The sequence below is a fragment of the Kogia breviceps genome, chromosome 4, assembly GCF_026419965.1.
Source record: "Kogia breviceps isolate mKogBre1 chromosome 4, mKogBre1 haplotype 1, whole genome shotgun sequence".
Taxonomy (NCBI): Eukaryota; Metazoa; Chordata; class Mammalia; order Artiodactyla; family Physeteridae; genus Kogia; species Kogia breviceps.
In genome coordinates, this window is record NC_081313.1 from 180,971,678 (window position 1) to 180,999,538 (window position 27,861).

Below are 27,861 nucleotides of genomic sequence, written 5' to 3' on the forward strand. Positions count from 1 at the left end.
GACGCGGAGATGCGCCGCCGACAAGCCGCTCGCCAGTCGACCTACATTCCTCACCCCTCCCGGCCCCACCCAGCCGACTCCAGCCGCCTGCTCCGGAAGTCGGCCTGCCCGGCGCTGACCACGCCCCGCGGCACCGCCCGGCCGTGACGTCAAGTGGCGAGACTTTGACGTCACAGAAGCGCGAAGGGGCGGTGTCCGGGCGACCGGCCACGCGTCGCCATGGCAACAACAGGGCGGGCCAGGGCGGGCCAGGGCCGGCGGCGGGAGCCCCGCCTCCCGGGAAGGTGGATGGGGCCCTGTTCCTTCCCTCCGCCCGTGCGCGCCCTCGCGGCCGCACGCCTCCACTGGTCCCGCGAGCTGCGGCCAGGCCGCGCTGGAGCGGCCGCAAAGCGCGGCGGTCGTCGCGCGGCACCACCCGCTGCCGCAAAGCGGCGGGCGCGCCGCCGGGCCCCGCCCCACGCGGTGACGTCACGCGCGCGCCCCAAGACCGCCGGCCGCTGCGCAGTGGGCGCCGGGCCCTCCCCCGCGACGCTGGCGGCGTAAACGCGGGCCGCGAGCGACGCTGAGAGACCGGGGCGAGCCGGGCGCCCGCGCGGCGGGGACAGCCCGCGCCCAACATGCGGAGGCCGGCGGCAGCAGCGGCGCGGGAGCGGAGGCCCGAGCGGGCGCCGGAGCCGGAGCCGGAGCGCGAACGGGGTCTGGAGCGGGGGCCCGCGCCGCGCTGCTGAGGGAGCCCGGGCCGCCCAGCCCGGCCGCCCGGCCGCGGGGCCACGGCCACGGCCACGGCGGAGGCCGTCAGGTAACGACGCGGACGCCCTTGTCGGCGGCCGCGGCCACGCGCCGCGGCCCTGCGACCCCACCTCCGCGGACCCCCGGACCTCGCCGCCCTTATATCCCGAGGACCCCCCCACATCCGGCACCTCGCAGCCCCTACACCCGCACTTCGGACCCCCGCAGACCCCTGCACCCCTTGTCCCGCACCCCGCGGACCCCACAGTCCTGACCCTTTCCTGTGGACCCCTGCACTCCCGACTCTGCTCCCCCACTGACCCCTGCACTGCGACCCCACTGCTCCTCCAGCTCACTGACGCCCACACTCTAGACCCCAACCGCTCAGCACTTCTCCCCTGCACCCCTGATCTTGCTGCCGCCAGCGACTCCCGAACTCAGGCCCTGTCACCTCTCACCCCCACTAATCCACATATTGCAGATCTCATTGTCCCTCCCGATTCCTCACTCCAGACCCTACTGTTCCCTAACTCCAGACCTCAGTGTCCCCCACTGTCCCTCAGCCCCACCCCACCTCCCCCCTTCACCACCCCCCAGCGCTCAAGCCCACGGTTCGCTCCCCGCGTCCTCCCACCCCTCCAGCTCTCTCTACTGGGCCCATCTCTTCTCCCCACACTGGCGCATACACTCGCCCCTCTGTGGCCCTGCAGGTTTTAGCGGGGAGCTGGGAGCAGGGAAGGGGAGCAGCAGTAGGGGTCTGGTCTGGGGGACCTGTTGTGGGCTGCTCAGGAACTCCCGGCTCTCGCCGGGCTGCGCCTCCCCCTTCCGCCCTCGCCACCGGCTTTGTTTTCCGGAAACACTTCAGATCAGGGAGGGGGGCGCGATGTCTGCGTGCCTAGCAGCCACACTCATCCCCTCCCTGCCCTGTGTTTCCCCTGTTTCCTCTGCCCCAGTTTTCTCAGGGGAAGTGTTCACTATCGGGCTGGGGGCCTGAGAGCCCTGCTGTGACGTCCGAGGCGTCGTCCTGGGCAGGCTTTGGGCAGCTGGGGTAGTCCCTTGGCCTCCGGATGGCATTGTTTGCAGGAAACGGCCTGGAGAGCTCAGTGCACGTAGGTGGAGCCTAGCATAGCATTCTCTCCCCAACCCCTTCCACGGGGGGACCCTGGCCCAGCCAGCATCTGGGACTCCAGGGTTGTTCACACATCCATCCCGAGGGGCTTCTGGGGGCCCCCGGCCCTGCCCCAGGGGACACGGACAGGCTCAGTTGGCGTTTCCGGGCCCCCACGGGCTCCTGTGGCTCAGGGATGTGAGAGATCAGTGGGAGAGCACAAAGGCTCTTATCTGGGGGCAAGACGGGGGGCTGGGGGATGGCTCTGAGTGGAAGGGGGCAGAGGCTGCCCTTGAGGAGAACAGGCTGAGCTGGGCCGCCGGTTTGAAAGGGGGAAGTTTGTGGTCCTCGCCAGGAGTTTGTTTTTATCTGCTGCATCTCCACCAAGTTGTGGCTCCGCAGGCACGTGGCCAGGTGGGTTGAGGGGTTGACTGTAGCACCCCCAACCAGGAGCACACACAGGCCTGGACAGGCCCGCCTCACTGTCTCGAGGGCCCCAGGTGTTCAGTTCCCTCACTGTGGTGGTGTTTGTGGCCCTGCCTCTGAGGAGTGGAATGGGAGGACCACTTTGGGGGTGGTGGGTGTGGGCCGACGGTCCAGCTGGTGGGGGGGCAGCTCCCAGGCTATGGGGCCAGTTGTGTCTGCTGCGTTTGGCCGTGTAGGGAGGGACGTCGGGAAGGAGCTGGCTGGACCCCCACCCAAGGGGTGGGTCAAACCCCGGGGTCTGCAGCGGTCATCCAGCCCGGCTCTGGATTTTCCATGCGCAGTTGCCAGTCGGGTCTTCTGGTCTGATTTCGAGTTCCTCTAATTTTTCTGAAGGGGGTTGTGGACAGGCGTCTCATTCCCTGGCTCAGAGATGTGGCAGCAGAGCCCTGTGTACACAGACTCCTCTGAACTGCTGTTCTGGTTCCTTCTTAACCTCCTCCTTTCACCTACATAGGAATTACTTCTGGATTGCAAAAGGAAGTAGGTGAGGTTGTTTGTTTGTTTGTTTATTTGTTTTTTACACTGAAAGCTTTCTATTTGTTCGTCCCAGCTCTGGGGAAGCCAGCCAACCAAGAGGCGTTCCGGACAGCTGCAGGGGCAACCTGTGTCCTTGGGGTTTACTGGTGGGTCTGAGCGAGCACTCAGTGTGGGCCCAGTCCCCGCAAGGTTGTACCTGGGGAAGTAGCACGTCCCCTGCACGTCTTGGGGCACCAGGAACTCCTCGTTCCAGTGCTGCCACCTCAGAGCAGCAGGGTTTCTCCTCACGGTTGTTGTGGGTTTGGGTTGCTGCCCGCCCGCCCTCCCCCCAGAGGTCTTACTGGGAGGCCTGACCAGGCTGTAGGCTGGGGAGGGAGCTGTCAGTGGGGTGTCATGGCCAGGGGCGTTGGGTGGGTCAGCGTGGGTGGTGCGTAAGGCTCGGGGTCGTGGTCAGTGTCTGGGGTCCAGCTGGGGCGGTCACGCCCAGTGGGGGCCTTGCTGTCGTGATCTAGGCAGCGGGGTGTGCTCGGGAGAGCTCTGGCCGTTGGGTCGGGAACCTTTCCGCCGTGGAGAAAGGGTCCGGCAGGCCCGAGGCCTGGTAGGTGCAGAAGGCCCTACCTCTGGCAGCTCCGTGTCTGCCTGTCCCCGTTTGGGAGTTTTGTGGGGCCTGTGCTGGGCAATGGCCCAAGTGCCCATCCTACAGATGAGGAGGTGAGGCCTGAGTGATCTCCAGTAGGAAGCCCTGTGCTCCTTGGGAACCTCTGTGCCCTCTGGGTGCGGCCTGAGCAGGAGGCTGGTGGTGGGAGGACCAGCTCTCTGGGCTGCGAGGACCCATCTCCTCTCCTGGCCCCAGCCCTGCATCCTGCCCCGTCTTCCACACGAGCTCCTGGTCCAGGCTGAGCCCGCACCCGCCTTTGTATTGCAGGGCTCCACGCAGAGGGTCGGTGGGACTCTCCGGGAGAGTGGCTGGTAGCAGCACTTCCTTCTCCGAACCCCGTGTGTCCCCTGGGACCCGGCACGGTCCACGGATGTGGACCCACCCTGCTGTCATGCAGCCCTTCCTGTCAGCCCCTTTCAGTGAGTAGCAGAAGCCAGGTTGCTCGGGACAGACCGCGGCGCTTCAATTCCAGAGAGCCAGCCCCTCCCCTCACTGCGGAGCCCGTGCATGTGCGTGCGGGGTGCCAGGAGGTCCCAGCAAGCGCAGGCGTCACGGTGCCTGAGCACCTCTGGTGCGGGACTGCTCTCCCCCGGTGCCCCCGCCAGCAGCCCGCCCTTTGGAGAACGGAAAGCTGTCCGCCGTCCTCCCACCGCTCGGAGCCTCTCCTGCCGGTGGTGGGCAGGGGCACCCAGGTGCTGGATCTGGTCCTGGGCCATCCTGGGTCATGGTTGGATCGCTATTTAAAGGTAGAAATAGATATATGGTATATGCCACAACTTTACGTCGGTACGCGATGCACCTCAGTCTTAAAAAGTTGTTCTTGGGGGCTTCCCTGGTGGCGCAGTGGTTAAGAACCTGCCTGCCGATGCAGGGGACACAGGTTCGAGCCCTGGTCTGGGAAGATCCCACATGCCGCGGAGCAACTGAGCCCATGCGCCACAACTACTGAGCCCGCGCTCTAGAGCCCACTTGCCATAACTACTGAAGCATGTGCGCCACAACTACTGAAGCCCGCGAGCCTAGAGCCCATGCTTCTGCAACAAAGAGAAGCCACCGCAACGAGAAGCCCGCGCACCGCAACGAAGACCTAATGCAGCCAAAAGTGGAACTTCCACTCTCCTAAATGAGGGGACAGCCCCGCCTGGTGTTGGGGGCCAGGCCGCTCCCCCGCCAGCCCCCTGCAGGACGTAGGGTTGCAGGGCAACGTCGCTCATTGTGGGGCCTCGGTGAGCGTTTGCGGTGTTTCCTCATGGCCACGGCTCTGCTCGCTGTGGTTCCAGGGCTTGGCTGGTGAGCACGTGGCAGGGCTCTGCTGCGCGCCCAGTGGGTGACCCAGCCAGGACCGCGGGGCAGCTGGCTGGGGAGTAGGCTGAGATTAAGAATCCCAGGCAGAGAATTCCGGAAAGACCAGGGGCTTTCGTGGGGGGACGGTGGGGTGGCGAGGGCTGAGGTTGGGGGAGGTGCCTGGGGACACGTGCAGGCTCCCTTCCTGGTTGCTTCTAGAACAGGCCTTGGGTGTCATTTCAGGGGGCCACGCTGGGAGACTGGTGTCTTTACAGAAACTTGACCGTGCTGTGTGCCAGGCCGCACCATCTCGGGGATCACCCACACGGACGGGCTGGCCTTGAAGCCAGCCGCTCACGTAGCTTAACCCGAGCGGGCTGGGAGGGCCCAGGTCAGTGCCGATAGCTCCCAGGACCCCTCGTGCCACCCCGTGCACCTGTCGCCCCACCAGCGCCCCACCTCCACCTTTGCTCCCACGCCTGCACGGGGGCCGTTTGGGGAGCTCCTGCCCTGGCCTGGACCCTCCCTGGGACTGCTGGCCCTCAGTCATGAGCTGCTTGCTTCCTGAAGCTGCAGCCGTGGGTCTAGCGGGAACCTGCTTGAGGGACTCCTTCTAGACCCAGGTCTCTCCCCTCGGCACTGTGGGCGTCGGGGCCAGGTCATTCTCTAGGGCAGCCCCATGGTGACAGCTGCAAACATCCCGGGAGCTGCTGGGTGTTAGGGCAGCAGGATCAGCCCGGCGAGCGCCCCAGCTGGGTGTTTCCTCCACCTCGCAGCCTGCGGCGGGCTACAGCTGAGGGCCCGGTGGGTGCCCGTTTCAGGTGCTCCCCAAGTGCGTCTCTGGGCCTCCACAGGCCCACCTTTGCCCCCAGGAGCTGGAAGTCTGTGGAAGCAGGTGGGGAGGGGACCGGCAGAGGGGAGGCCCGGAGGGATGCGGCTCACGTGGACCGGACGTGGTGGCCGGCCGAGGTCCCCCCGTGGGGCGGCGTCTGTCCCCTCACCTCGGGCCGCCCTGTTGCTCCTCCGAGGGGGACCCTCACGCTCCCTCCTGGTTTCACCCTCGCCTCCAGGCTGCTGCCCGGGGAGTTGGGGCTGCCTCTGTGGCCAGGTGAAGGGGGCAGAGCTGATCAGGAGACCGTCTTCCCTGGACTCTCCTCTGCCTTCCCTCCAGAGCCGGGGCGCCAGCCCAGCCGGTCCCCACGTGCCCCGGGCAGTGCCCCTCGCCCAGGCAGGCTGCAGGGCGCGCCCGGCACCTCTCACACCCCAGCCTAGGCTTCCCCGTCTGACATGGTCATGACAGTACCCAGCTTGCGGGCAGTGTGGAGTATTTTGGAGGCCCAAGTATCTATCAGGGTCCCCAGCCCCAGTCCGCAGCACAGGATGTAAGCCGTGTGGATGGCGGACACGTGGTTGTAAAGTAGAAAGTAACAGGTGACGCTCCGTTTATGTCATTTAATTTCCTTTTCTGAGGTATGATCATTGAGACGTTCCTGCTTTTTTTTTTTTTTTTTTTTTGGTGGTACGTGGGCCTCTCACTGTTGCGGCCTCTCCCATTGCGGAGCACAGGCTCCGGACGCGCAGGCTCAGCGGCCATGGCTCACGGGCCCAGCCGCTCCGCGGCACGTGGGATCTTCCCGGACCAGGGCTCGAACCCGTGTCCCCTGCATCGGCAGGCGGATTCTCAACCACTGCGCCACCAAGGAAGCCCTGAGACGTTAATTGGTATGAGAAGTTATTGTTGAGGCGGTTTATGTCCTTCCTATTTGGGTATATATTTCATACTCACGGCTCCTCATCACCATTTGGAAGCTAAGCTTTCATCGGAAACACCTGACTTTAACAAATACACGGACTTGAGTAGAAAACATCAGTGCCTTTGGGAATGTGAGTCCTGCCAGAGGCTGTCTGTGCCGCTGTCAGGCATGGCCACACGTAGCTGATAAGTGCGGGGCACCCAGTGAAATTTTAGTTTCAGACAAACCACCGAAAATTGCTTAGTATAAATAGGTCTCAAATAGCGCATTGGACGTATTTGTAGTAGAAGTTATTAGTTGCTTATCTAAATTTCCATGTCGGCTGGGTGCCCTGTGTTTTTATCTACGTCTGGCCAGCCCGGGCCGGTGGTAGCCTCCCATCTGGGGCTCGGGGCTGTGTTGGCCTCAGTGGGTTGGGGCCGGTGGCCAGCCCGCGAGGTGTGGAGGGGGACCTTCGCGACGAGGTGGTGGTGCTCCCAGGCGGCTGCAGGCCCCGCCCCGGCCTCCGCATCTGGGGGTGGGCTGGGCATCTGGTGACTCTGATGCAGCCCCTGGGTAGTGGAGGCTGCTCCGGCTCGCGGCCGATCCGGGGGACCAAAGTCAGGGTGCTGCTTGCTCACTGAGCGGGGCCAGAGGCCAGCGGGGCAGTTCTGGGGTGAGAAGGGGGCTCCCGACTGTGCCCGGGTGAGCGTGAGCCCGTCCTGGGCCATCGTGGGGACACCTCTGCGCCCCTGGGGCCTTGTCCAGGGCTGCCGGGAAGGACCGAGGCCGTGAGTTAGCCCTTCCTCCTCTCCCCACCTTCTCGCCGGCGTCTGCGTCTCTTACTTCCTGTGGGTACGAACCCCTCGATTCCTCTGAAGGATTTATTGCATGTCTGTCACAGAAGCTGCTTCAACTGGTGGGAGTGGGAGGCGTGGCTCTGGCAGCTGCATGTGCGTCGGACTTTGATCTGCACTGGACAAGCCCTGTTCTCTGGGCTGCCTGCCAAGCCCCACGCCCTGTGCCCCTCCAGACAGCTTTGTGGAGATGCCACACACGCCCCTGGTTTTAGCTGAGGTATGACTCCCAGACCATGAAGTTCGCTGGCGGGTACACCTTGGTGGTTTTAGTGTATTCACAAGTTGTGCAGCCGTCACTAAAATCATTTCCAGAACATTCCATCACCCCCAAAAGAACCATGTCCCCATGAGCAGTCACTCCCCAGCCCGTGAAAATCACTCACCACTCTCTGTGTCTGTGGATCTGCTTGTTCTGGACGTTTCCCGTCAGTGGAATCACACGCTGTGTGTCCTTCTGTGTCTGGCTTCTCTCACTGAGCGTCGTGGTCTCACGGTCCGTCCATGTGGTAGCGAGTGTCGGGGCTTCACCCCTTTTTGTGGCTGAGTGATGTTCCCGTGTGCGGAGGGACCACGTTATTTATTCACTCCTCAATTGATGGACATCTGGGTCGTGTGTACCTCTTGGCCATCATGAGTCACGCTGCTGTGGATGTGCGGACACAGGTCTGCGTGGACGTGTTCTGTTGCCCCAGGTGGACACGGAGCAGGTCGAGTGGTGACTGCATGTTTAACGTTTGAGAAACCACTGCTTGTTTTCCATGGCGGCTGCACCACCTTCTGCCCCACCCGCCATGGGCGAGGGTCCCGTTGGTCCACGTCCCCGCCAACTTCCTCTCCAGGTTCTGTGTCCTGGCCTCTCCCAGCATCTCTCCTGTCCTGGGTTGGGGTCTGTCCTTTGTGGTGGTGTCTGTCTCCTCAGAGCCTGGGAACCCTGGCCGGATTTTGGAAGACCGTTCTCCCACTGCCCTGCACTTGCCAGAATGCAAGCCCTTTGGAGCATGTGGGCACTGGGGCTGGTCCTGCCCTTTGACATCACAGACAACGGGCCGGCCCGTGGACTTCGGTCCTGGCGCCCTCGCCTGCTCTCCTCTGAGCAGGCGCGTCAGGTGCCTGGAGTGACCGGCGGGCCCCACGGGGCCAGGTGGCCCCCCCAGTTGTGGTACCACAAAACCACTCTCCTCTCGTTGGTGTTTGCAGTAGCAAAAGCCACACGCACATTGAGGAGAATGGCCGTTACGACGAAGCGTGGGAATGTCTTGAGAACTTGCTCAGAATCTAGGAGGAGGTGGGCATCAGCCACGCGTCGGCGAAGTCCTTCCAGACCGCTGAACAACACGGGCGTGTTTGTAAGCGGGTCCAGCCACACGCTGTGGACGGCCCCCCTCGGGATTGGCTGCGGTTTCCTCCGTGTGGGGGAGAGAGACCGTCTCAGGCTGTGCCACGGGAAACGAAGCCCTGTGGGCCTCAGGCAAACTCCCGGTGCACCAGGTCCGGCTGGGGGGGTTGGGGAGGGGCGACTGCAGAGGCTCCAGCCTGGATGCAGGAGCCCGGCCCATTGGGCAGGCGCTGGGCCTCCTTCCCAGAGGCAGCTGCCTCGTGATGTGCTGAGAACCCTCTTCCCCACCCTTTTCCCCCCTACTCCTGAGCTCAGGAAAGTTTGCATGTGCTCGCCGGCGCGGGGAAGGCGCGGAGGGGCCCCTGGGCTACGGTCTGGCTTCCTTGCTGTGAGAGCACGGAGGCCGCTTCTGCGGGCCCTGACGTGCCCCTCGCGGCACCTGGCCTGAGAGCCCAGGTTTCAATCTTTTCCATCGGCGCACGTGTCCCCGCCCCGCGCTCTGGCCCCCTTTCAGCGAGTGGCCGCCATGTCCCCCCCCGGGCCTGCTGTGCCCCTGGGGAGCGCGTTGGGTGGCCGGGCCGCCGTGGACGGCGGTGAGCGCCGCTGTGCTCTTCGAGGGGCTGGGTGGCTGACGTTGGAGTGCGGCCCGGAGTGGCTGCTGGGCGGGTCCTGGGGGAGCTGCTAGAGGAGGTGGAGGTGGTTTTTTAAGTAGACTTTATTTTTTTTAAGTTATTTATTTATCTATGTTTGGTTGCGTTGGCCTTAGTTGTGGCACGTGGGATCTTTCCTTGTGGCGCGGGCTTCTCTCTAGTTGTGGCGTGTGGGCTCCAGAGCGTGTGGGCTCTGTAGTTGTGGTGGGCAGGCTTAGTTGCCCCGCAGCATGTGGGATCTTAGTTCCCCAACCAGGGATCGAACCCGCGTCCCCTGCATCGGAAGGCGGACTCTTACCCTCTGGACCACCAGGGACGTCCCTAAATAGACTTTTAGAACAGTGTTAGATTTACAGAGAGGCTGTGAATCAGTTCAGAGGGTGTCCGTGTGCCCACGACCAGCCCCTGGGCGCCGCCCGCATCCCGGCTGGTGGGCCCGTGCTCATGCGTTGTCCTCAGCCAGAGCGCACGCTGCCCCACGTCGCCTCTGCCCGAGGCCCCTGGGCTGTGCCGGTGTCGCCCACTCTCCTGGGGTGGGGGGCCGGGCCGTCTCCCTGTCTATCTCCTCTCCTCACAGGGCACTCGTCACAGCTTCAGGCCCACCCTCATTTGCAAATAAGGTCACAGTCCCAGACCCCAGGGGTGGGACGTGTCTTTGGGGGACACAGCTCAGCCCCCTCCTGGGACCGATGTGGGGCTGCAGTGCGGGCACAACTGACCTGAGCACCCAGGACGAGGGGTCACGGAGGGCCCGTCGTGTGGCTGGGATGTGCTGCCCCCTCCATGGGCGGCTAGCTCACTGCAAAGGTGAGGACAAGGCCTTGGCGGAGGGGCTGCAGGGAGAGGCCAGCCTCTGCGGTGATGGAAGGTCCCAGACCTGCTCGTCCAGGACAGTGTGCGGCAGCCCCGGCGGTGCTGAGCTCCTGGCACGTGCCCGGTGCCACCGAGCGCTCTTCTGTGTGTTTGCCTTCTGTTAACGGGTGGCCCGTGTGCTGGGGCGGGACGGTCAGTTGTACCCGTGCGGCTGGCCCGGCCCTGTCTCTGCACCTCTAGTTGCCTTGTGTTCCACCTGGCATCATGTGGGGTTTGGACGCCCGCCGTCCCCGTGATCAAGACGCCTTCTGTGGCCCTCCCCGCCCTCCCCGACCCCCTCCTGTTCTCCTTTTAGCTCTCTGTCAGGGGACTTTAAAACATGTCCAGATGTAGGGAGAACAGTCCAGTGAGCCTGTGGCCCTGTGGCCCCGTGGCCCGGGCCCACCCGTTCCCAGCATAGCGAACGACACAGCACTGCAGCTTGTCCCAGGTGCTGTGTCCAGGGGTCACTGCCGAGCACTCCTCCGGTAGGTTCTCGAGTCACCCCTGCGCAGAAGCGCCGGTGACTTCTGGGCTGAGGCCGTGGGGTCTGTCGTGAGAACGTTTCAGGTCTGTGGAGAGGTTTGAAGGAAAGCGCTGTCAGTTCCCCAGTCCTCCCGGGCTCGCCTGTAACTTGGCTGCACCTGTGCCTCTCTGCCCACACCTGCTCTTCATCCCCCCGAGCCTGAAGTCTGGCCCCCTTCCACACCTTTCTCCAGGGGGCGCAGGGTCTGGGCAGCAGCTCTGCGCACCCTCTCGGGGCCGCGGGCCGGCTTGTGCCACACACGGACTTCTCCTCGTGGTCGCTAAGAAGGTGACGCCAGGCTGCGGCCTCGGCATGCTCCAGCGCTGCCGGTGGCGGTTACCTGCAGCCTCCGCCAGGTGGGGTGCCCCTTCCTCTCCCATCTACTCAGGGTTGTGTTCCATTGTCTGTAAGTCAGTGTGTTGCGACGCATTTCTGCCTAACTCATTTAGGTGTCGACCTCGCCCCGGGGGCTGGTCACTGTTTTAGGGCCACTTCCTAGCTCTGTGCTGTAACTCCACGTCGCGGTGACCTCAAGCTTCTAGGCGGCGGCCCCAAGGCCGGCACGTCTCCGGGGTCCGGGTCCCTCTTGGGGAGCGATGCATAGGCACCAAGACCTGACGCTCGGGTGCTCGCGGCTGCTGGGGTGCCGGCTCTGGGTGACCCTGGGGAGGAGGCCCTCCCTACGCGTGTCACCAAGGCCCCGTGGGACGGAAACGGGCTCCGCCTGATGGAGGCACACATGTGCCTGGAGATGCCTCAAGGGGGCCGCAGCCGCGATCCCACCCGGGTCCCGGCACTTCCCAGGGGACACCCACCAGGGCCGGCTGTGTGCGGTGGAGCCAGGCGGCCTCCGAGGGGCTGCCCCCAGGAGGGAGGCTGCCCATGTCCGCCCCGGACTGGCCCTGCCTCTGGGCCAGGGCTGTGCCCGTGATGTCAGCCAGGGACTGTGACATCACTGGGTGGAGGCGCTCAGACAAGGGGGTCCCCAGGGCCTTGCAAGGGGGACCTGGCCCAGGCCCTGACGAGATGGAGGACCCCCCGAAGAACACGGCAGGTGACTCACCTGAGTTGGAAGGCAGGCCAGGGGCCGCCTGGGGACTGGCCTGGGGCGGTGAGGGGGGTCGTCAGGGCTCAGCGGGGCCTGTGGAATTTAAGTTGGCCATGGGGGTCTGAGCGGAGCCCACACCCCTGGAGGGCCTTCCCTGCGTGGGGGGAGAGTCTGAGGCCATGTTGGTTGGGTCGAGACTGGCTTTGTTTTAGGGTCGGGTCAAGGACTGGATACCCCCGCCAACCCATGATGAGTTTTAGCTTCGGCGCTTGCACCAGGGCCGGCATCACACACACCTGCCTCCCGGTCCCCCAGGTGTGCTGGGGGGCACCTGCACACTCCCAGGCTCCTGGCAACGTTTGGCTCTGGTTTTGGCCCTGCGTCCACTCTCTGTTACCCCTGCTCCCCCCAGGTCGGCGGGGGACTCGCTCTTGCCATCCACCCTCAGGTCCCAGGAAGGGGCCCAGGATAACCGTCGTGTGGATGGTGGGGCGACCCCTCCGTGCGCGCCGGGGGTGGCTGCTCTCGTTCGTGGGGTGAGCAGGCCTGGTGTCCTGTCCCTGGGAGCCTCGGGGTCTAGGACTCCTCACCCGCCTCCCCGCGGTGGCCGCACGCCTGCCTGTCGTCAGGAGGTGGATGCGGGAGGCACAGGCCTGCCCGGCTGCTGTGGGCCCGGCCGGGTGAGCTGCGCTGAGGCCTCTGGTGCGTCGCGTGTGGGCTGGGGGCCAGGGTGGGGAGTACACACGCCAGAGTCTCTGGTTTTGCCCCTGGCTGCCCGCCAGGAGCCCCATGGACATCGGGGCGTGGGGGCCAACACGGTGTGCCTAGCGCTGCAGCCCCTGTCGACGCGGGCTGTGCGCTGGCTCGTGGCTCACACGGGGCCCCTTCCCTGCTGTGCCCGGTCATGCCCGTCTCTGCACGGTGCCTCCTGGACCCTCGGCCCGCCGGCTGCCGCAGGTGTGCTTGCGAGCGTGCCTGTCCGCGCTGGCTGGAGGGCTCCCTGCTGGACCGTGTGCCCGGGAGAACAGGCGTGCCGCTGGGGGTTGTGGCCGGGAGCCCACTGCTGCCCGAGCCCTGGGCGCGGAGTAAGCGCTCACGTAACACCAGCCATCCTGGGAGGCAGCAGAGGAGAAGGGTCTGCCGAGGGGAGTGTGGCCGGAGCCTCTTGAGTCTTGCGTCCTGCAGGGGCTGGGAGCGAGCACCTGGGGGTAGGGGCACTTCCGAACAAGCCCGAGGGGGCGTGTCTCGTGGCTTTGTGGCCGTCAGAGGTTCCGTGGGCTCGGAAGGGTTTGCACCCGGGGACGTGAGGCCAGGCGGAGGTGAAGGCCGTGCCTCTGTGGGTCTGGGGCTGGGGCCGAGAGCACGTCCCGCCTGGCCTGAAAGCGGGGGTCGCGTCCCAGAAAGGAGGCCTGCTAGGGCGTCCGGGCAGGGGCTCCCAGGCGGGTGGGCTTGGAGTACAGAGGAGTGGGGCCCTGGGAGGGGCTCCTTGTGTGTGCTGTGGGGCTGGGCGGTGTCGGGGCCCCCCGCCCCATAAAAGTTGCTTGCACAAAGCAGGACCCAGACCTGAATCCCTGCCCACGGGGGAGCGTGGGTCACGGCGGCGCGTGGGTCACGGCGGCGGGACGCCGGACTGCGAGGCCCCGCCCACCCGCCCGGCACCGGCGCAGACGCGCCCAGTCCTCCTGGCCTCGTCCGCGTGGAGACCACCCTCAGAGGCTCCTTAAGAACCTCCGCGCTTGTCCCCTCCCGCTTGTGTGTGTGTCCCCCTGAGCTCACGGCCCCGTGGTGGCCTGCTGCTGGCGTCCGCCTGCCCCGCACCCTGGCTGCTTCTGCCGCTTGCAGAAGGGAGTGCCTGGCGGGAGCGCCCGGGGCGTCCTCGGGCAGTGGAGCCGAGGAGCTGGGAGAATGCAGGGCTCACCCTTTACTCTGAAATTCCCGTGGGTTTTACATCCACCTCTGGTGTGCCTGCGTGTGTGCGCACAGGCGTGTGGTGTGTGTTTTTTGTTTTTTTGATTTATTTTTGGCTGCATTGGGCTTTCTCTAGCTGCGGCGAGCGGAGGCTACTCTTCACTGCGGTGTGCAGGCTTCTCACTGCGGTCGCTTCTCTTGTTGCGGAGCACGGGCTCTAGGCGCACAGGCTTCAGTAGTTGTGGCTCGCGGGCTCTAGAGCACAGGCTCAGTAGTTGTGGCGCACGGGCTTAGTTGCTCCACGGCACGTGGGATCTTCCCGGACCAGGGCTCGAACCCGTGTCCCCTGCATTGGCAGGAGGATTCTTAACCACTGCGCCACGAGGGAAGTCCCCAGGCATGTGTTTTTAATTACTTTCTGACAGGAAAGAAAATCCGGCTGGAAACCACCCTTAAGGTATCCATCAGCAGGTTGACCTGTAGATTTTGGTGTTCCTTCTCTATGGAATCCGGGAGGATTTCAGAGGAATGAGGGTAGCGTGTCCAGGCGTGTGGTCCGGGAACAAGGTGCCCAGGGCATACAGGGCACGGGCTCGCTGCGTGTGTGCAGGTCTCGAAACAGCAGATGCGGGGGGCCGGGCGCCAGGGGCGGTGGCTTCAGTTTTCTGCAGGACTCCCACGCCGGCTGGCTCCCATCTCAGGGAGTGTTTGCCTCCTGCCCGGTCCTGCTCCATCTGGCCTCTCGGCGGCTCCAGAAGTGAGTCGTGTGCACAGTCTCCCGTGTGGTCAGGCGTCCGGCCGCCCTGAGCCTGGCTCCACCTGGTCCCTGTGTGCACCTCCCCCACTGCTGGGTGCCTTTTCCACAGGCACCCGTGAGATGAGCGCGTGTCCGGCCCTGGCACGGGCTCTGGGGGTGACGTGTGCCCGGAGGTGAAGCAGGACCCCCAGGCCCCGGGTGGCTGTCCCAAAGCTGGGCGGCAGCAATGCCGGGGGATGCGGAGGGCGTGGGCGGGCGTGGGAGGGGGGCAGCTCCTCCGGCAATTAAAATAGAGCTTCCACCTGACCCAGCAGTTGCAGCCTAGGTCCGAGCCGGGAGACAGCACTCGCCTCCTGGGGGCTGCACACAAACGCCCCGGCCGTGCAGTTCGCCGCAGCCCAAAGGTGGGCACAGCCCAGGTGTCCCCCCCTGGATGAGCGTGCCCTCCACACGTGGCAGCATCACTCTGCCACGAGGACAGAAGCCCTGACACTCGTGGACGGACCCTGAGAACACGACGCTCAGTGAGAGAAGCCAGACGCAGAAGGACACACAGGGTGTGATTCCACTGACGGGAAACGTCCAGAACAGGCAGATCCACAGACACAGAGCGTGGGTTCCTGGTTGTCAGGGGCTGGGGAGGAGGTGACTGCTGATGGGGACGGGGCTTCTTGTTGGGGTGATGGAATGTGCTGGAATTTGAGGTGATTGTAGCACAACTCTGCAAGCATAAGCTGTGGTTCAGTAAGAACCATTGAACTGTCCGCTTTATTTATTTTGGCCTTGCTGCGAGGCATGTGGGATCTAGTTCCCTGACCAGGGATCGAACCCGGAGCCCCTGCATTGGGAGCGTGGAGTCTTAGTCAGTGGACCAGCGGGGAGGTCCCACTATTTCCTTTGTTGTTAATGTAGTTATTTCCTTGTGAGTTTGTAACAGCTGTTCCCAGTCGACTCCCAAATTCCTGATGGTGAATAGCTTTCCCCCCCACAGGGAGCTAACTGCTTACAGGTGGGGAGCGGCCTGGCCCGTGGCGTCAGAAGCCCTGAGACGCCGAGGGTGTCGGAGAGTGGCCTGCTCTGTCCAGGGCCCGGCTCCTTGGCCACGCCCTTCCCTGCCCACCTTTGGGCCTGCAGTGCCCCCGTGGCGTCCCCTTGGCTCAGGTCCGTCTCCCGCGAGTGCAGCCGGTGAAGGTGGAGACAGACGGGTGGCCGCCCGAGCAGGGGCACCGCTTGGCCAGTGACCAGTGTGTCATCCACAGGCGCGGACAGCGCTGGTCTCGGGCGGGGGCGCGCTGCTGGCGGTAGGAGCCGTGCGTGCGTGGCCCCGGGCCGGCGCCTCGCTCGGGTGGCGCGGCGGCGGTGCCGGGGTGTCGGCTGGAGGGAACCCCAGGCAGCAGTGGAGCTGGGCGCACGGTTCTTGTTGGGGTCAGATTGCCCCCCCACACTGTCCATGTGGTTGGGAAGCTGCCAGCCTTAAATGGTGAGGTTTGTCCTGAAGCCTGGGCTCCTGCCTGTCTGGGCGTCTCCTGGGCTCCCGGGCTCTGGCCGCCCCGGCCCTGCACGGCCCCCCGGGCAGCGATGGCCTGCGTGGTTGCCGAGCACCCCCCCACCCCGTCCTGCCGGCTGTGGGCGCGTGGCCAGAGGTGCCCTCATTCAGGCCTGTCCTCGGCCTGCGACTCCTGGCACCTGTGCTGTCGGTGACACACAGTGGCCGGCTGGCCCTTCCGTCCGTCTGTGCCGGCCAGGCTCTCGGTGGTAGGTGGGGACGCTGGGGGCCGTGTGGGCGGCCAGTTGGGGGCTCGGGCACCCACAGGGGTGGGAGGCGACGCCCTCATCGCCCCCCTCCCAGGGCACCGGGCCTCAGTGCTGGTCCTGTGCCAGCCCGCCGGGGGCCCCCCCGGGTGCCTTCATGGGCTGTGGATGAGCTGCCGCTGGGCCGCCTACCTGGTGTGAACCGCCTACAACCCTGGGCAGGGCCCTCACCTGGCCTCACCTCCCCCCACCCCTGCTTCAGGGGGCGTGGCCTACACCAGGTGTCAGCCTTTGAGTGTTTGGTGGGGAGGGGAGCACAGGTGTGAGCCTCTCAGTGGCCACTCTGGGCCGGAGGGGAGCTTGGGCAAGCAGAGGGCATGGGGAGGCATTATAGAAGCAGGTTAGTGTTTTCTTTCTAAAGCGATTCCTGTGGCTTTGGCGTGAGAATTGGCCCGAGGGGACAGGAGGCGGCCGGAGGGCGCCGCACTGTAGGCGGGCCTGTGACCCTCGCTGAGAGGAGGGGGTGGCGTGAGAGGCCGGGCCAGCTGGCAGGGGAGAGCCCCGTCCGCCTGAGCCGCAGGGTGACTGGTCCGCATGAGGGTGGAAGGAGGGAGAAGCTGGCACCACAGACAGACCTGGGGGTGTATCCCCACCCCAGCTCAGGTGGCCAGCCCCTCCCTGTAACCTGGAGGGCTCTCGGGGTGCCCACCGTTCCCTCCACAGCCCCAGCTTTCTGCTGGAGAGGCCAGGCCGGACTCGCCTTGGGGGGCACGTGTCCAGCCAGCTCCGCCAGGCTCAGAGCCCATCTGCCTGCCTTCGGGGCCCTTGCAGCCCCTCCCGCCCTCTCACTCTCCCGCAGCAGCAGCCGGTCACCCACCTGACCACAGGGTCACGGGCTCCTGGAACGAGGCCCAGGGACGTTGATGTCACCTGGATATTGGGCAGGGGTGGGGTGGGAGAGAGGCAGCTCGGAGCTCCCCCCTCCAGGTCTGTGGCAGGGGCCTGTCTCCTAGCCTCAGGCACTTTCTGCTCTGCACCTGTCCTCTTCCGAGGAGCAGTGCTGGGGCCTCTGTTGCCAACTAGGCGTCTCCTCTCCCAGCACAGCCGTCCTCTAGCCTGGGGTGGGCCGGCAGGCGGCACGTGGAATTCTCAGAGGCCCGAGACTCCCTCCCCTCTGCTCCCAGAAGGTCACGGGTCGCACCTGCATGTCAGAGATCTTTCCAGAACGCGGTCCCGCCACCACTCACTTAACACCCAGTCCCGGGTCCCCGGCCAGGCTGTGTGCTGGGCCCCGGGGCACGTGGCGGGCGCGCGCATCGCGGCCTTCTAACCCGTGCCTCTGTTTCTCCTACAGCCGAGAGCCACGAGATTTCAACCCCCGGGACCCGTCAGCAGCATGTGTCCTCCCCCCATGCGTGACCCCGAGGCCACCGAGATGAGCACTGCGGCCGGGCCCTCGCAAGCGCCCGCGTCTCACTAGCAGGAGCCCGCCGGGCGCCATGGGGTGCTAGCCCCGAAGAGCCGCCGCGACCACAGGTCTCCGTGGAGCCGGGATTTGCACGGCAGCAGAGGCACCGTGGAGAGGCCAGGGTACCACAAACTTATGGATTTTGACAAGAAAGGAGGGAAAGGGGAGTCGGAGGAGGGCCGGAGAATGTCCAAGGCCGCCGGCCGGAGCAGCCACGGCGTCCGGAGCTCGGGGACCAGCTCGGGGGTCCTGATGGTGGGCCCCAACTTCCGGGTCGGGAAGAAGATAGGCTGTGGCAACTTCGGGGAGCTCCGGCTAGGTGAGCCCCGCTCGTTCACTTCTGGGGACGCGGGGGCGGGGGTGGTCATGAGGGCTGGGAACGCAGGTAAGCGCGTGTGGGTTTCTGCCCCCTGCCCCCGGAGAAGGCTCTGCAGAGGTCTGGACCCCGACAGCTGTGGGGCGGTTGTGCCGGGGGCTCCAGGCCCACAGAGCTCGGGAGGCTGGCGACGCGGAGCTGGGGGTCCAGGGGCATCACCTGCACAGCACTTAGTGGTTGGAGCTTAGTGGTGGGCGACCCCCGGCTCCTGTGTAGTGTTCCGTGTCTGTCTGTCGGCTGGTGTTGCTGGCGTCTGATGCGCCCAGCGGCCGTGCAAGGCTGGGAGGGGAGGCCCGTCCTGAGCCTGAACCTTGGCCGTGCCAGTGGCGCTGGGATGGGGCTCAGCAGCGGATCCTCACTGCCCTGGGCTCTGGGTTTCTGAGCCAGTGCACTGTCAGCAGCGGGGGCCCAAACTGCTCACGGGGTGGGCGGAGGCGTGGGAGAGGCAGGCCCCCTCCCCAGAGTGCGGGGCCCCGTGTGCCCAGCCCAACCTGCGCTGCACGGTGGCTGACTCTTCACCTTCCCCCGACGGGGCTTCTGCAACCCAGCCCTGCTGACCCGCCAGCGTGTGCACGTATGTGTGCGCACACGCACGCCGGCTGGCATACGCACACTTACGTCCCCCGGCCCAGCCCCGTCCTACAGCCTGGGGTTGCCCCTCGCGTCTTTGGGGACCCAGATGGCTGTCCTGGGTCTTGGCCTTGGCGCTGGGAGCCGCAGCCTCAACAGCACAGGTCTGGATAAACAGATGGAGGAGCGTGCGTTGGGGACTGTGGGGTCTACGGCTTTTGGCTTCAGGCGCTTTTTAAGAATCCAGGTTTGGTTGTTGCTCCGCACCTCAGTGTGTGAAACCCACGGTACAGAGACCTGACTGTACTGGTTGTGCTGTGCGGTTTTATGTCAGGGGCTGGAGCAGCTGCAGATTTCGGTATCCTCTGGGGCTCCTGGAAGCATTGCCCTGGAGGCCGAGGGGCAACTGTGTTCTTTCCTGCCAGGCTCCTCCGGCTCGGTGCCTGTGGTTTTCTGGGCCTGCAGTTAGTCGCTGTTTGTTACTCTGTCCGTTTGTATGACTGCACCCCATTTTGTTCATGCGTTCTCCTGCTCGGGGACTGTGCCCAGATTTGGGCTGTTGTGAATAAAATTGCCCCGAGCACCCTTCTTCACGTCTCGTGCACAAGTGTTTTCATCACGGTGCTGGGTCACGTGCGCTTATGGGAAACTGCCAGGCTGGTTTCCAACGCAGCCGCACCGCTTGAAGCTCCCGCGGGCGGCGCGTGAGGGTCCTCAGTACCCCACGTCCTCATCAGCACTTGGAGCTGTCAGCCTTTTCCATTGGGAGCGTGCTAGCGGACATGAAGTGGTGCCTCACCGTGGGCTTTATTTGCATTTCCCATGACTGCTGTTGACCATTGTTCTCCTGTATATAGTGTGTCTTGTCTCGTGCCTGTTTCAAAGATTTCCTTTTTATCTCTGGGTTCAGATTTTGATTCAGCCTTAATTTAGGTGTGGTTTTCTTTCTTTTTTTTTTTTTTTTTTTTTTTTTTTTTTGTGATACGAGGGCCTCTCACTGTCGTGGCCTCTCCCGTTGAGGAGCACAGGCTCCGGACGCGCAGGCTCAGCGGCCACGGCTCACGGGCCCAGCCGCTCCGCGGCATGTGGGATCTTCCCGGACCGGGGCATGAACCCGTGACCCCTGCATCGGCAGGCGGACTCTCAACCACTGCGCCACCAGGGAAGCCCTGGTTTTCTTTCTGTTTATCCTGCTTCGGGTTCATTGCGCTTCTAGGATATGTATATTAACACTCTCTTATTAAATTTGGAAAAGCTTTGCCATCGTTACCTCAAATGTTCTTTCTGCCTCTGTTCAGTCTCTCGTCCTCGTACTCCAGTCACACATTAGGAGTGTTTGATGCTGTCCCACAAGTCCCTCAGGTTCCTCTCAGGTTTTTTTTTTTCAGTCTTTTTTCTTTCTTCCACCTGGATAGTTTTTATTGCCTTATTGTAAGTTCACCCTTCTTTTTTTTCTGCAGCGTCCAATATATTATTTGATAGATCCACTGAATTTTTCATTTGATACACGGTATTTTTCACTTCCATTTGATTCCATTATTTTTCTGTTGAGATTTCCCATCTGCTTGTTCATTTTGCCCATCTTTTCCTTAAAATCCTCGAACATACTTGCAAAAGCTTTTTTTAAAAATATATTTATTTATTTTACTTATTTATTTTTGACTGTGTGTGTTGGGCCTTAGTTGCGGCACGCGGGATCTCTGTTGCAGTGCACGGGGCTTCTCTCTAGTTGTGGCGTGCGGCTCCAGAGTGCATGGGCTCTGTAGTTGTGGCACGTGGGCTCTCTAGTTGAGGCGTGTGGGATCTTAGTTCCCTGACCAGGGATCAAACCCGCATCCCCTGCATTGGAAGGAGAAGTCTTAACCACTGGACCACCAGGGAAGTCCCAGCTTTTTTTTTAAATTGAGGTATAGTTGATTTACAATGTTGTATTAATTTCTGCTGTACAGCAAAGTGATTCAGTTATACATGTATTCTTTTTTAAATATTCTTTTTCATATTGGTTTATCATAGGATACTGAATATAGTTCTCTGTGCAATACAGTAGGACCTTGTTGTATCTGCTGACGTCTTAGCTAACATCTGCTAACCCCAACCTCCCACTCCATCCCTCCCCCAACTGCTCCTCCTTGGCAACCACCAGTCTGTCCTGTACGTCTGTGATTCTGTTTCATAGATAGACTCCACATATAAGTGCTATCATATGGTGTTTGTCTTTCTCTTTCTGACTTGCTTCACTTAATATGATAATCTCGAGGTCAGTCCATGTTGCCACAGATGGTATTATTTTATTCTTTTTTATGGCTGAGTAGTATTCCACTGTGTGTGTGTGTGTGTGTGTGTGTGTGTGTGTGTGTGTGTGTGTGTGTGTGTGTACGCCACATGTTTTTTCTCCATTCCTCTGTTGATGTACATTTAGGTTGTTTCCATGTCTTGACTGTTGTAAATAATGCTGCTAATGAATACAGGGCTGCTAATGAATACAGGGGTTCATGTATCTTTTTGGATTAGAGATTTATCTCGATATATGCCCAGGAGTGGGATTGCTGGGTCATATGGTAGCTCTAGTTTGAGTTTTCTGAGGAACCTCCATACTGTTCTCCACAGTGGCTGCACCAATTTACATTCCCACCAACAGGGTAGGAGCGTTGCTTTTTTTTTTTTTTTTTTTTTTTTTTAAGCCCTCCCCCTCGGAGCGTTCCTTTTTGCAGTAGCTATTTTAAATGCAGCGTCTGTGGTGCCTTTGACACTGTTTCTCCTTCTTGCAGTGCTGTTCCTTCTTTCACATGTCTAGTGATGTTTCATTGTATGTTGGACAGTGTGGGTGCTACACGTGAGGTCTGTATCATGCTTCATCCTGGCGACTCATCTTGACCCCATCAGGGACTGTTTTTCAGCTTTCATAGGGTGGGTGGGGAGCAGGCAGTACTCAAGGGGCTGGGGTCGCCCCCTCCCAGTGTGTGGGCTTTCTGGGTTCTCGGCCAAATGTCTGGGGAGTTTAGGGCGGCCTCCGTGCTCTGGATGGTGGAGGCTCCAGCATCTCCCTGCCCTGTGCGGCCCCGGCATCTCCCTTCTGCTCGTGGCCCCCCGGAGGCATTCTCTGTCAGGCCTTGCAGACTCTCCCACTCTTCACACCTACTGCTGAGCTGGCTGTTGGTGAGGCTCGGAGCCTGGAGCACCTGAGGTCCCCGGGAAACTGTATCCAGACTCACATGCCCGCATGCATGTGCGTGCACACGCATTCTCACCTTAAACTCAGCTGGACTCCAGGACTTCGGCTTCCCCACGTGCACAATCAAAACAGGAGGGTTCTTGACCAAGACACAGAAGAAGATGACCAGTTAGCAGAAAGGATCAGTTAGGCATCATCAAAGTTTAAGTATCCAAAAACGTTGTTAAGAGCACGAGTAGGGGGCCTCCCCTGGTGGCGCAGTGGTTAAGAATCCGCCTGCCGGTGCAGGGGACACGGGTTCGTGCCCCGGTCCGGGAAGATCCCATGTGCCGCGGAGCGGCTGGGACCGTGTGCCACCACTACTGAGCCCCTGCATGCCACAACTACTGAAGCCCGCGTGTCTAGAGCCCGTGCTCTGCAACAAGAGAAGCCACCGCAATGAGAAGCCCGGGCACCTCAACGAAGAGTAACCCCCGCTCGCCGCAACTAGAGAAAACCTGCGCACAGCAATGAAGACCCAAAGCAGCCAAAAATAAGTAAAATTTAAAAAAAAAAAAGCACGAGTAGGCGAGCCACAGACTGGGAGGTGCTATTTGCTGAGCACCATTGGACAAAACGCTGGTACCCAGGACGCAGGAGAAGACAACAGCTTGGCCAGTAATAAAGAAACAGGTGCAGCGATTAAAACTGGGCAAGAGATCTGAGCAGACGCCACCCAGAAGCAGACGGACGAACGGCGGAGGGCGCCTCGCCTTGTTGGCCGCGGACAGGACTGCTGCTCCGTGCGCAGCACGAGCTGGCAAACCTTCCCCGCGGGAAGGCCCACGCGCAGCGTTCAGTGACGGACGCTGGAGACAGGCCAGGTGTGTCCATGCTGCGACGGACGCGCCCGGGCAGGAAGCTAGAGCGAGCCGCGCCATGCGTGTGCAGGGAACCGCAAGGAGCAGGGAGCATGTGGGGTGGTGGTCCGCCTCTCGGGAGGTGAGGTGGCGGTGACGCCGTCTGTCCTCACGGGACCGGGGTGGCACGGGAGCACGCATTGCCAAAGCTCATCAAATGCTGTGCGTTTCCCAGGTAAATGCCTCCTCCCGAGGGAGAAACAAGCACTAAGTACACATGGAAGTTGATCTGCAGGCTGCAGTGTTTAGGGGGCAGGGTATTGAGGTCTGCAACTTCCAGATGCATCTGAAAATGAGACGGACAGGTGATAGCTGCGCAGCTGTGCAGCAGAACAGAGCAGTAGCGGATTGTGTGGCCCAGGCAGCCAGGGTGTGGGGCTCCCTGCACACAGCTCTTCCCGCTTTTCTGAGTATGTGAAACTTTCATCATAAAATGTGGAGGGGGAAACACAGGAGGCATGGCTGTTATTTAATGAAAACGAGAATGAGGACTAGATGGGTGCTTTCCCTCTCTGCCGCTGGGTGCCTTTTACTCGTAGTAACCGAGGGAGTGGGATCTGCACGAGGGGCCCCTGCGGGCACCCCCTCCACACGGTGGCAGCGAACTGAGCAGAGGTAGAAAGCTGAGAGGGGAAGATGTACAGCTGTGACCTGTCTCGGGCGGCTTCATGGTCCATATGCGGAGGCCAGAGTAGTCTTTCAGTAAACAACTAGAAAGGAATGAGTTCAGTAAGGCTGCCGCATATACCAGCACAGATCAACTATATTCCTCTGTTGGAGCAACGCTTGGAAAATAAAAATTTAAGAATAGCCCTGATCGTGTAAGAGCACCAAAATCCATCAGGTGCCTCCAGAATAAATCTCACAGAGGCCGCACTCTCTCTCTACGCTGAGCACTAAAAACATCGCTGAGAGAAGTTAACTCTGGAGACGTGGACGGCATGGTTTTCCGCAGACTCGGGGCCACCCCTGCAGGTGTCTGGGGACCAGCTGACTCTATAGACGGGGATGGACACCAGGGCCCTGGAGGAGCTGAGGCTGAGCTGAAGACTCCAGGCCAGGCACCACAGGGATGAGACACCCGGGATGGGCAGGGACCCGGGGCACTGACTGACAGGCATGCGGGCCCCTGAGTTCGGCCTGTGGGGTCGTACACACCGGTGTCTTGGCCACCCATGGGTGGGGCGGAACGGCCTGGTGCAGCTGTCTCCCAGATTGTCCCACCGCAGTGGGCTGGAGAGGAAGCTGAGGCCTCTTCCCACACTAGATCCTCTCAGAAATAAGATGCAGCAGCACGGCACTTTGGGCGTGAGGTCGCCTGGGGAAGCAGCACACCGTGGGGCTGAGTCGGTGCTCAGGACCTGGAAAGGTGGGGCCGGCAGCACGGGCAGGGGCAGAGAGGGTGGAGCCGTGTACACAGCGCTCGCTGTGCACGCAGACGGCCACCCAGGGGCTGGGGCCACACTGTCTGGGGCTCAGCCAGCGGCAGGAACTGTAGCAGGTGAACAGCTCGTGTTTTTTCAGTTTCGTGAGGTTGAGCGCCGTGGCTTGTTCTCCGTGGGCACCTGGAGGTCCAGGCGGGCCAGCGATGGGCCGCGGGAGACGTCCTGCCCCAGGCATGTCTAAGCTGAGGACGCGGGTTACGCTCCCTCCTGATGGGCTCCTGGCCGGGGCCCCTGCTCCACAGCGAGGGGGCGGGGCTCGTCCACTGGATGTGTACAGCTCAAGGCCGGAGTTCCTGGCGTTGCGGAATGGGGGGCGCCCTCGGGAGTCCCTAGAGGCTGGAGCTGTGAGCGCAGGTCAGGAGGCGGGGGCGCCTCACAGAGCATCTGGGGACAGTGGGGGGAGGGTGTGTGGGAGGGGTGTGATGTCTCCTCCAGGTTCCCTGCGGCTGGAGCTGAAGAAAGGCCGTGGGGTCACCGGGACTCTTTGTTGTGTTTTCACTTTTTTAGACGGGAGAAGTTGGAGCGCGTTGGCGTGCTGGCGGGAAGGATCCCGCAGAGGACTTGGGAGCAGCCCCGAGTGGGCGGAGGCAGGGTTGGCCTGGGGGGCGGTGCTGGAGGAGAGGGCAGGACGGCAGGGAGGGGGCCCAGGAGATGAGGGTGCGGGGGCAGATGGGGGTTCCCACGGCTCGTGGGAGTACCTTTGCGGGCCTGGGAGGGGTGGGCCCATCCCTTTCCCTCCCAGGCCCGGGAGGGGTGGGCCGCGCCCGAGGAGGGCCGCCGCAGAGCAGGAGGCGCCCCTCCGAGGGGTGGGCCGTGAGCGGCCTCCCGTGCGCTGGGGGCCCTGCCGACCTGACGTGCCTCTCCCCCCACAGGAAAGAATCTCTATACAAATGAATACGTAGCTATCAAACTGGTGAGTCCGGGCCCTGCCCCCAGTCCCCAGTCCCCAGTCCCCAGCCCGGGCCTGCCCCTCGCCGGCCCCCAGCAGAGGCTGTCCCCACGGGCCGGGAGGAGGGCAGGACCGCGCCCCGTGTGACATCCGTGCGTCCCCTCGTCCCTCTCAGGAGCCCATCAAGTCCCGGGCGCCGCAGCTGCACCTGGAGTACCGCTTCTACAAGCAGCTCAGCGCCGCAGGTACCCCGGGGCCGGGTGTGGGCGCGCAGGGGGGGCCCGCCTGGGCGTCGTGTTGAGTCTGTGCGCCCTCCACCCGCAGAGGGCGTCCCTCAGGTCTACTACTTCGGCCCGTGTGGGAAGTACAACGCCATGGTGCTGGAGCTGCTCGGACCCAGCCTGGAGGACCTGTTCGACCTGTGCGACCGCACGTTCACGCTCAAGACGGTGCTCATGATCGCCATCCAGCTGGTGCGGGCCGCCGCGGGGGGCGGGGCCGGGGGCGGGGCCGGACGGAGGGGAGGTGGGCAGGGCGGAGGGCGCCCGCTGAGGCCCGCCCGTTCGTCCGTCCGTCCGCAGATCACGCGCATGGAGTACGTGCACACCAAGAGCCTCATCTACCGCGACGTGAAGCCCGAGAACTTCCTGGTGGGGCGGCCGGGCACCAAGCGGCAGCACGCCATCCACATCATCGACTTCGGCCTGGCCAAGGAGTACGTCGACCCCGAGACCAAGAAGCACATCCCGTACCGCGAGCACAAGAGCCTGACGGGCACGGCGCGCTACATGAGCATCAACACGCACCTGGGCAAGGGTGAGCGGCGCGCGGGGCCGGGCGGGGCGGGGGAGGGGGGGCGCGAGGGCCGCGCTGACCTGCCGTCCCCCCCGCAGAGCAGAGCCGCCGAGATGACCTGGAGGCGCTGGGCCACATGTTCATGTATTTCCTGCGTGGCAGCCTGCCCTGGCAGGGGCTCAAGGTGGGCGCGCCGGGGCCGGGGCGCGGATGGGGGTCTCCCGCGGGCGGGGCCTCGGTGCCGACCGCGCTCTCCCTGCAGGCTGACACGCTCAAGGAGCGCTACCAGAAGATCGGGGACACCAAGCGGGCCACGCCCATCGAGGTGCTCTGTGAGAGCTTCCCAGGTGAGGGTCTGCCCCCTGTCCCCCGCACTCCCCGCAGACACCCCGCCCAGTGCCGCCCGCCCCCGCTCCTCCACGCCCCCCAGCCCTGTCGCTGTCCGCAGAGGAGATGGCCACGTACCTCCGCTATGTGCGGCGCCTGGACTTCTTCGAGAAGCCGGACTACGAGTACCTGCGCAAGCTCTTCGCCGACCTCTTCGACCGCAGCGGCTTCGTGTTCGACTACGAGTACGACTGGGCCGGGAAGCCTCTGGTACGTGGGGGGAGGGGAGCTGCTGCTGGAGGGGCCCCTGGTGCGCGGGGGCAGCCGGCAAGGACCCTGAAGCCCCTGTGCTCGGGGGTGGGGTGGCTGGTGCGTGGCGTGGGGCGGGGGGTGGCTGCCGGGCCTCAGCCGCATCCTGCCCCCTTGCAGCCCACGCCCGTCGGCACGGTCCACGCCGACCTGCCCTCGCAGCCTCAGGTTCGGGAAAAAGCCCTGCTATACAGCAAAAACCAGGTGAGGGGCCGGCCGAGGACCCCAGCAGCGTGGGCGGGGGCAAAGCAGGGCCTACAGGACTCCCCTGCCCCTCTCGTCCCACAGGCACTGAACTCCACCAACGGGGAGCTGAATGCCGACGACCCCACCGCTGGCCACTCCAACGCCCCCATCACCGCCCCCGCAGAGGTGGAGGTGGCCGACGACACCAAGTAAGGCCCCCGCGGTCGCTGGGGGCTGGGACTCCCTGGGCCCACCCCCTCGTGCCCCTCCCCCCCTCCCCCTCTTCTCCAGCCTGCGCCCCCTTTCTCAGCCTGCGCCGCCTCTTAGCCTGTGCCCCCCCTTCCAGGTGCTGCTGTTTCTTCAAGAGGAGGAAGAGAAAATCTCTGCAGCGACACAAGTGACCCCGAGGTGGTGGCCTCTGAAGCCTCCTGCTGCAGCCCGTCAGGGCCCGCTTGTCCACGGCCGCGTGGCCACCGCCGGACGCAGACTGCAGGCCCGGCAGAGCTGCCAGCCCCGGCGTGGGGTCACTTCCTTCACGTAAGACTTTGGCCGAGATTTCTACACCTGTGTCTAGTCCTCCCCTCCGAGAGCATTAACTATTTAAAACAAGGAAGAGAGAAAACCACAGTGGCTGCCCTGCCGTGTGCCCCCGCGCATCTGCTGAGTGAGTAGCGCGGCCGCCTCCGTCCAGCCCGCCGCTCGCCCGTTAGTGTCATAAAGTGCAGCTTGTCTCCCTCGATCCAAAGGCCGTTTTCTCGAGGGGGCGCTGCGGGGCGTTGCTGCCAGGGGTGAGCCCGCCCTGGGCCTCCCCAGACCAAAGGGGAAGGCGGGATGGGAGCGGCCCCCAACTAAAATGCTGCACCAAAGCCTGGGCCGGTGGGCGCGGCCCGCGGGGGTCCTGCGCAGCTGCTCGTGGAGCCGCCGGCCTGGAACTCGGGGTGGCCACCGCGTGGCCCGTGGGTGGCGCGTGCCCGCAGGCTCCTTGTGTCGCTCTGCGCTGCCGGCCGAGCCGTGGAGACAAGCGCCTTAAAGCCCATCCGAGCCCCGCAGGTGCGTGCGGAGCGGGCAGCCTGTCGGTGCGGCCCCCATGGTCCCCTGGGGCCTGCGTGCTGAGGGCAGAGCAACTGGGGGCGCCCCGCGTGTGCGTCTAGGTCTTGCTTTACAAAAAGTGTACAGAAATGGCACTTCCGTTTCTCTGATGCTTCCTGGAAGCCATAGAACTTAGGGGCTTTTTTAAAAAAATAAAGGAAAATGAAACCAA

General features: G+C 63.3%; 2 protein-coding genes across 5 annotated transcripts; both read left to right on the forward strand.

Moving 5' to 3' along the window:
- The first annotated feature begins 617 nt into the window (after nt 1-617).
- Nucleotides 618-1,446, forward strand: LOC136794145 (uncharacterized). The gene is made up of 3 exons (XM_067033329.1): nt 618-696; nt 800-1,340; nt 1,440-1,446. The coding sequence occupies exons 1-3, from the start codon at nt 618-620 to the stop codon at nt 1,444-1,446; spliced, it is 627 nt and encodes a 208-aa protein (XP_066889430.1).
- CSNK1G2 (casein kinase 1 gamma 2) lies at nt 724-27,861 on the forward strand. Of its 4 annotated transcripts, XM_059060350.2 has the most exons (12): nt 724-799; nt 17,519-17,951; nt 24,967-25,007; nt 25,159-25,228; nt 25,308-25,456; nt 25,565-25,799; nt 25,877-25,962; nt 26,041-26,125; nt 26,227-26,375; nt 26,535-26,618; nt 26,703-26,809; nt 26,947-27,861. In XM_059060350.2, exons 2-12 carry the CDS (start codon nt 17,768-17,770, stop codon nt 26,999-27,001), a joined length of 1,245 nt encoding a protein of 414 aa, XP_058916333.1. In that variant the 5' UTR covers nt 724-799; nt 17,519-17,767; the 3' UTR covers nt 27,002-27,861. The 4 variants fall into 4 exon arrangements, with proteins under 4 accessions (XP_058916333.1, XP_066889278.1, XP_066889279.1 ...); XM_067033177.1 differs by lacking the exons at nt 724-799; nt 26,535-26,618 and having other exon boundaries at nt 17,543-17,951; XM_067033178.1 differs by lacking the exon at nt 724-799 and having other exon boundaries at nt 17,652-17,951; nt 26,535-26,809; nt 26,947-27,093.

What these genes read in the sequence shown, in the direction of transcription:
- LOC136794145 (XM_067033329.1), top strand. Translation starts at nt 618, where the DNA reads ATGCGGAGGCCGGCGGCAGCAGCGGCGCGGGAGCGGAGGCCCGAGCGG. An exon ending in GGAGCCGGAGCGCGAACGGG is followed by an intron (nt 697 to 799) that starts GTCTGGAGCGGG and finishes GGAGGCCGTCAG; the next exon opens with GTAACGACGCGGACGCCCTT.
- CSNK1G2 (XM_067033178.1), top strand. Translation starts at nt 17,768, where the DNA reads ATGGATTTTGACAAGAAAGGAGGGAAAGGGGAGTCGGAGGAGGGCCGG. An exon ending in GCTCTGTGAGAGCTTCCCAG is followed by an intron (nt 26,126 to 26,226) that starts GTGAGGGTCTGC and finishes CGCTGTCCGCAG; the next exon opens with AGGAGATGGCCACGTACCTC. An exon ending in ACTGGGCCGGGAAGCCTCTG is followed by an intron (nt 26,376 to 26,534) that starts GTACGTGGGGGG and finishes GCCCCCTTGCAG; the next exon opens with CCCACGCCCGTCGGCACGGT.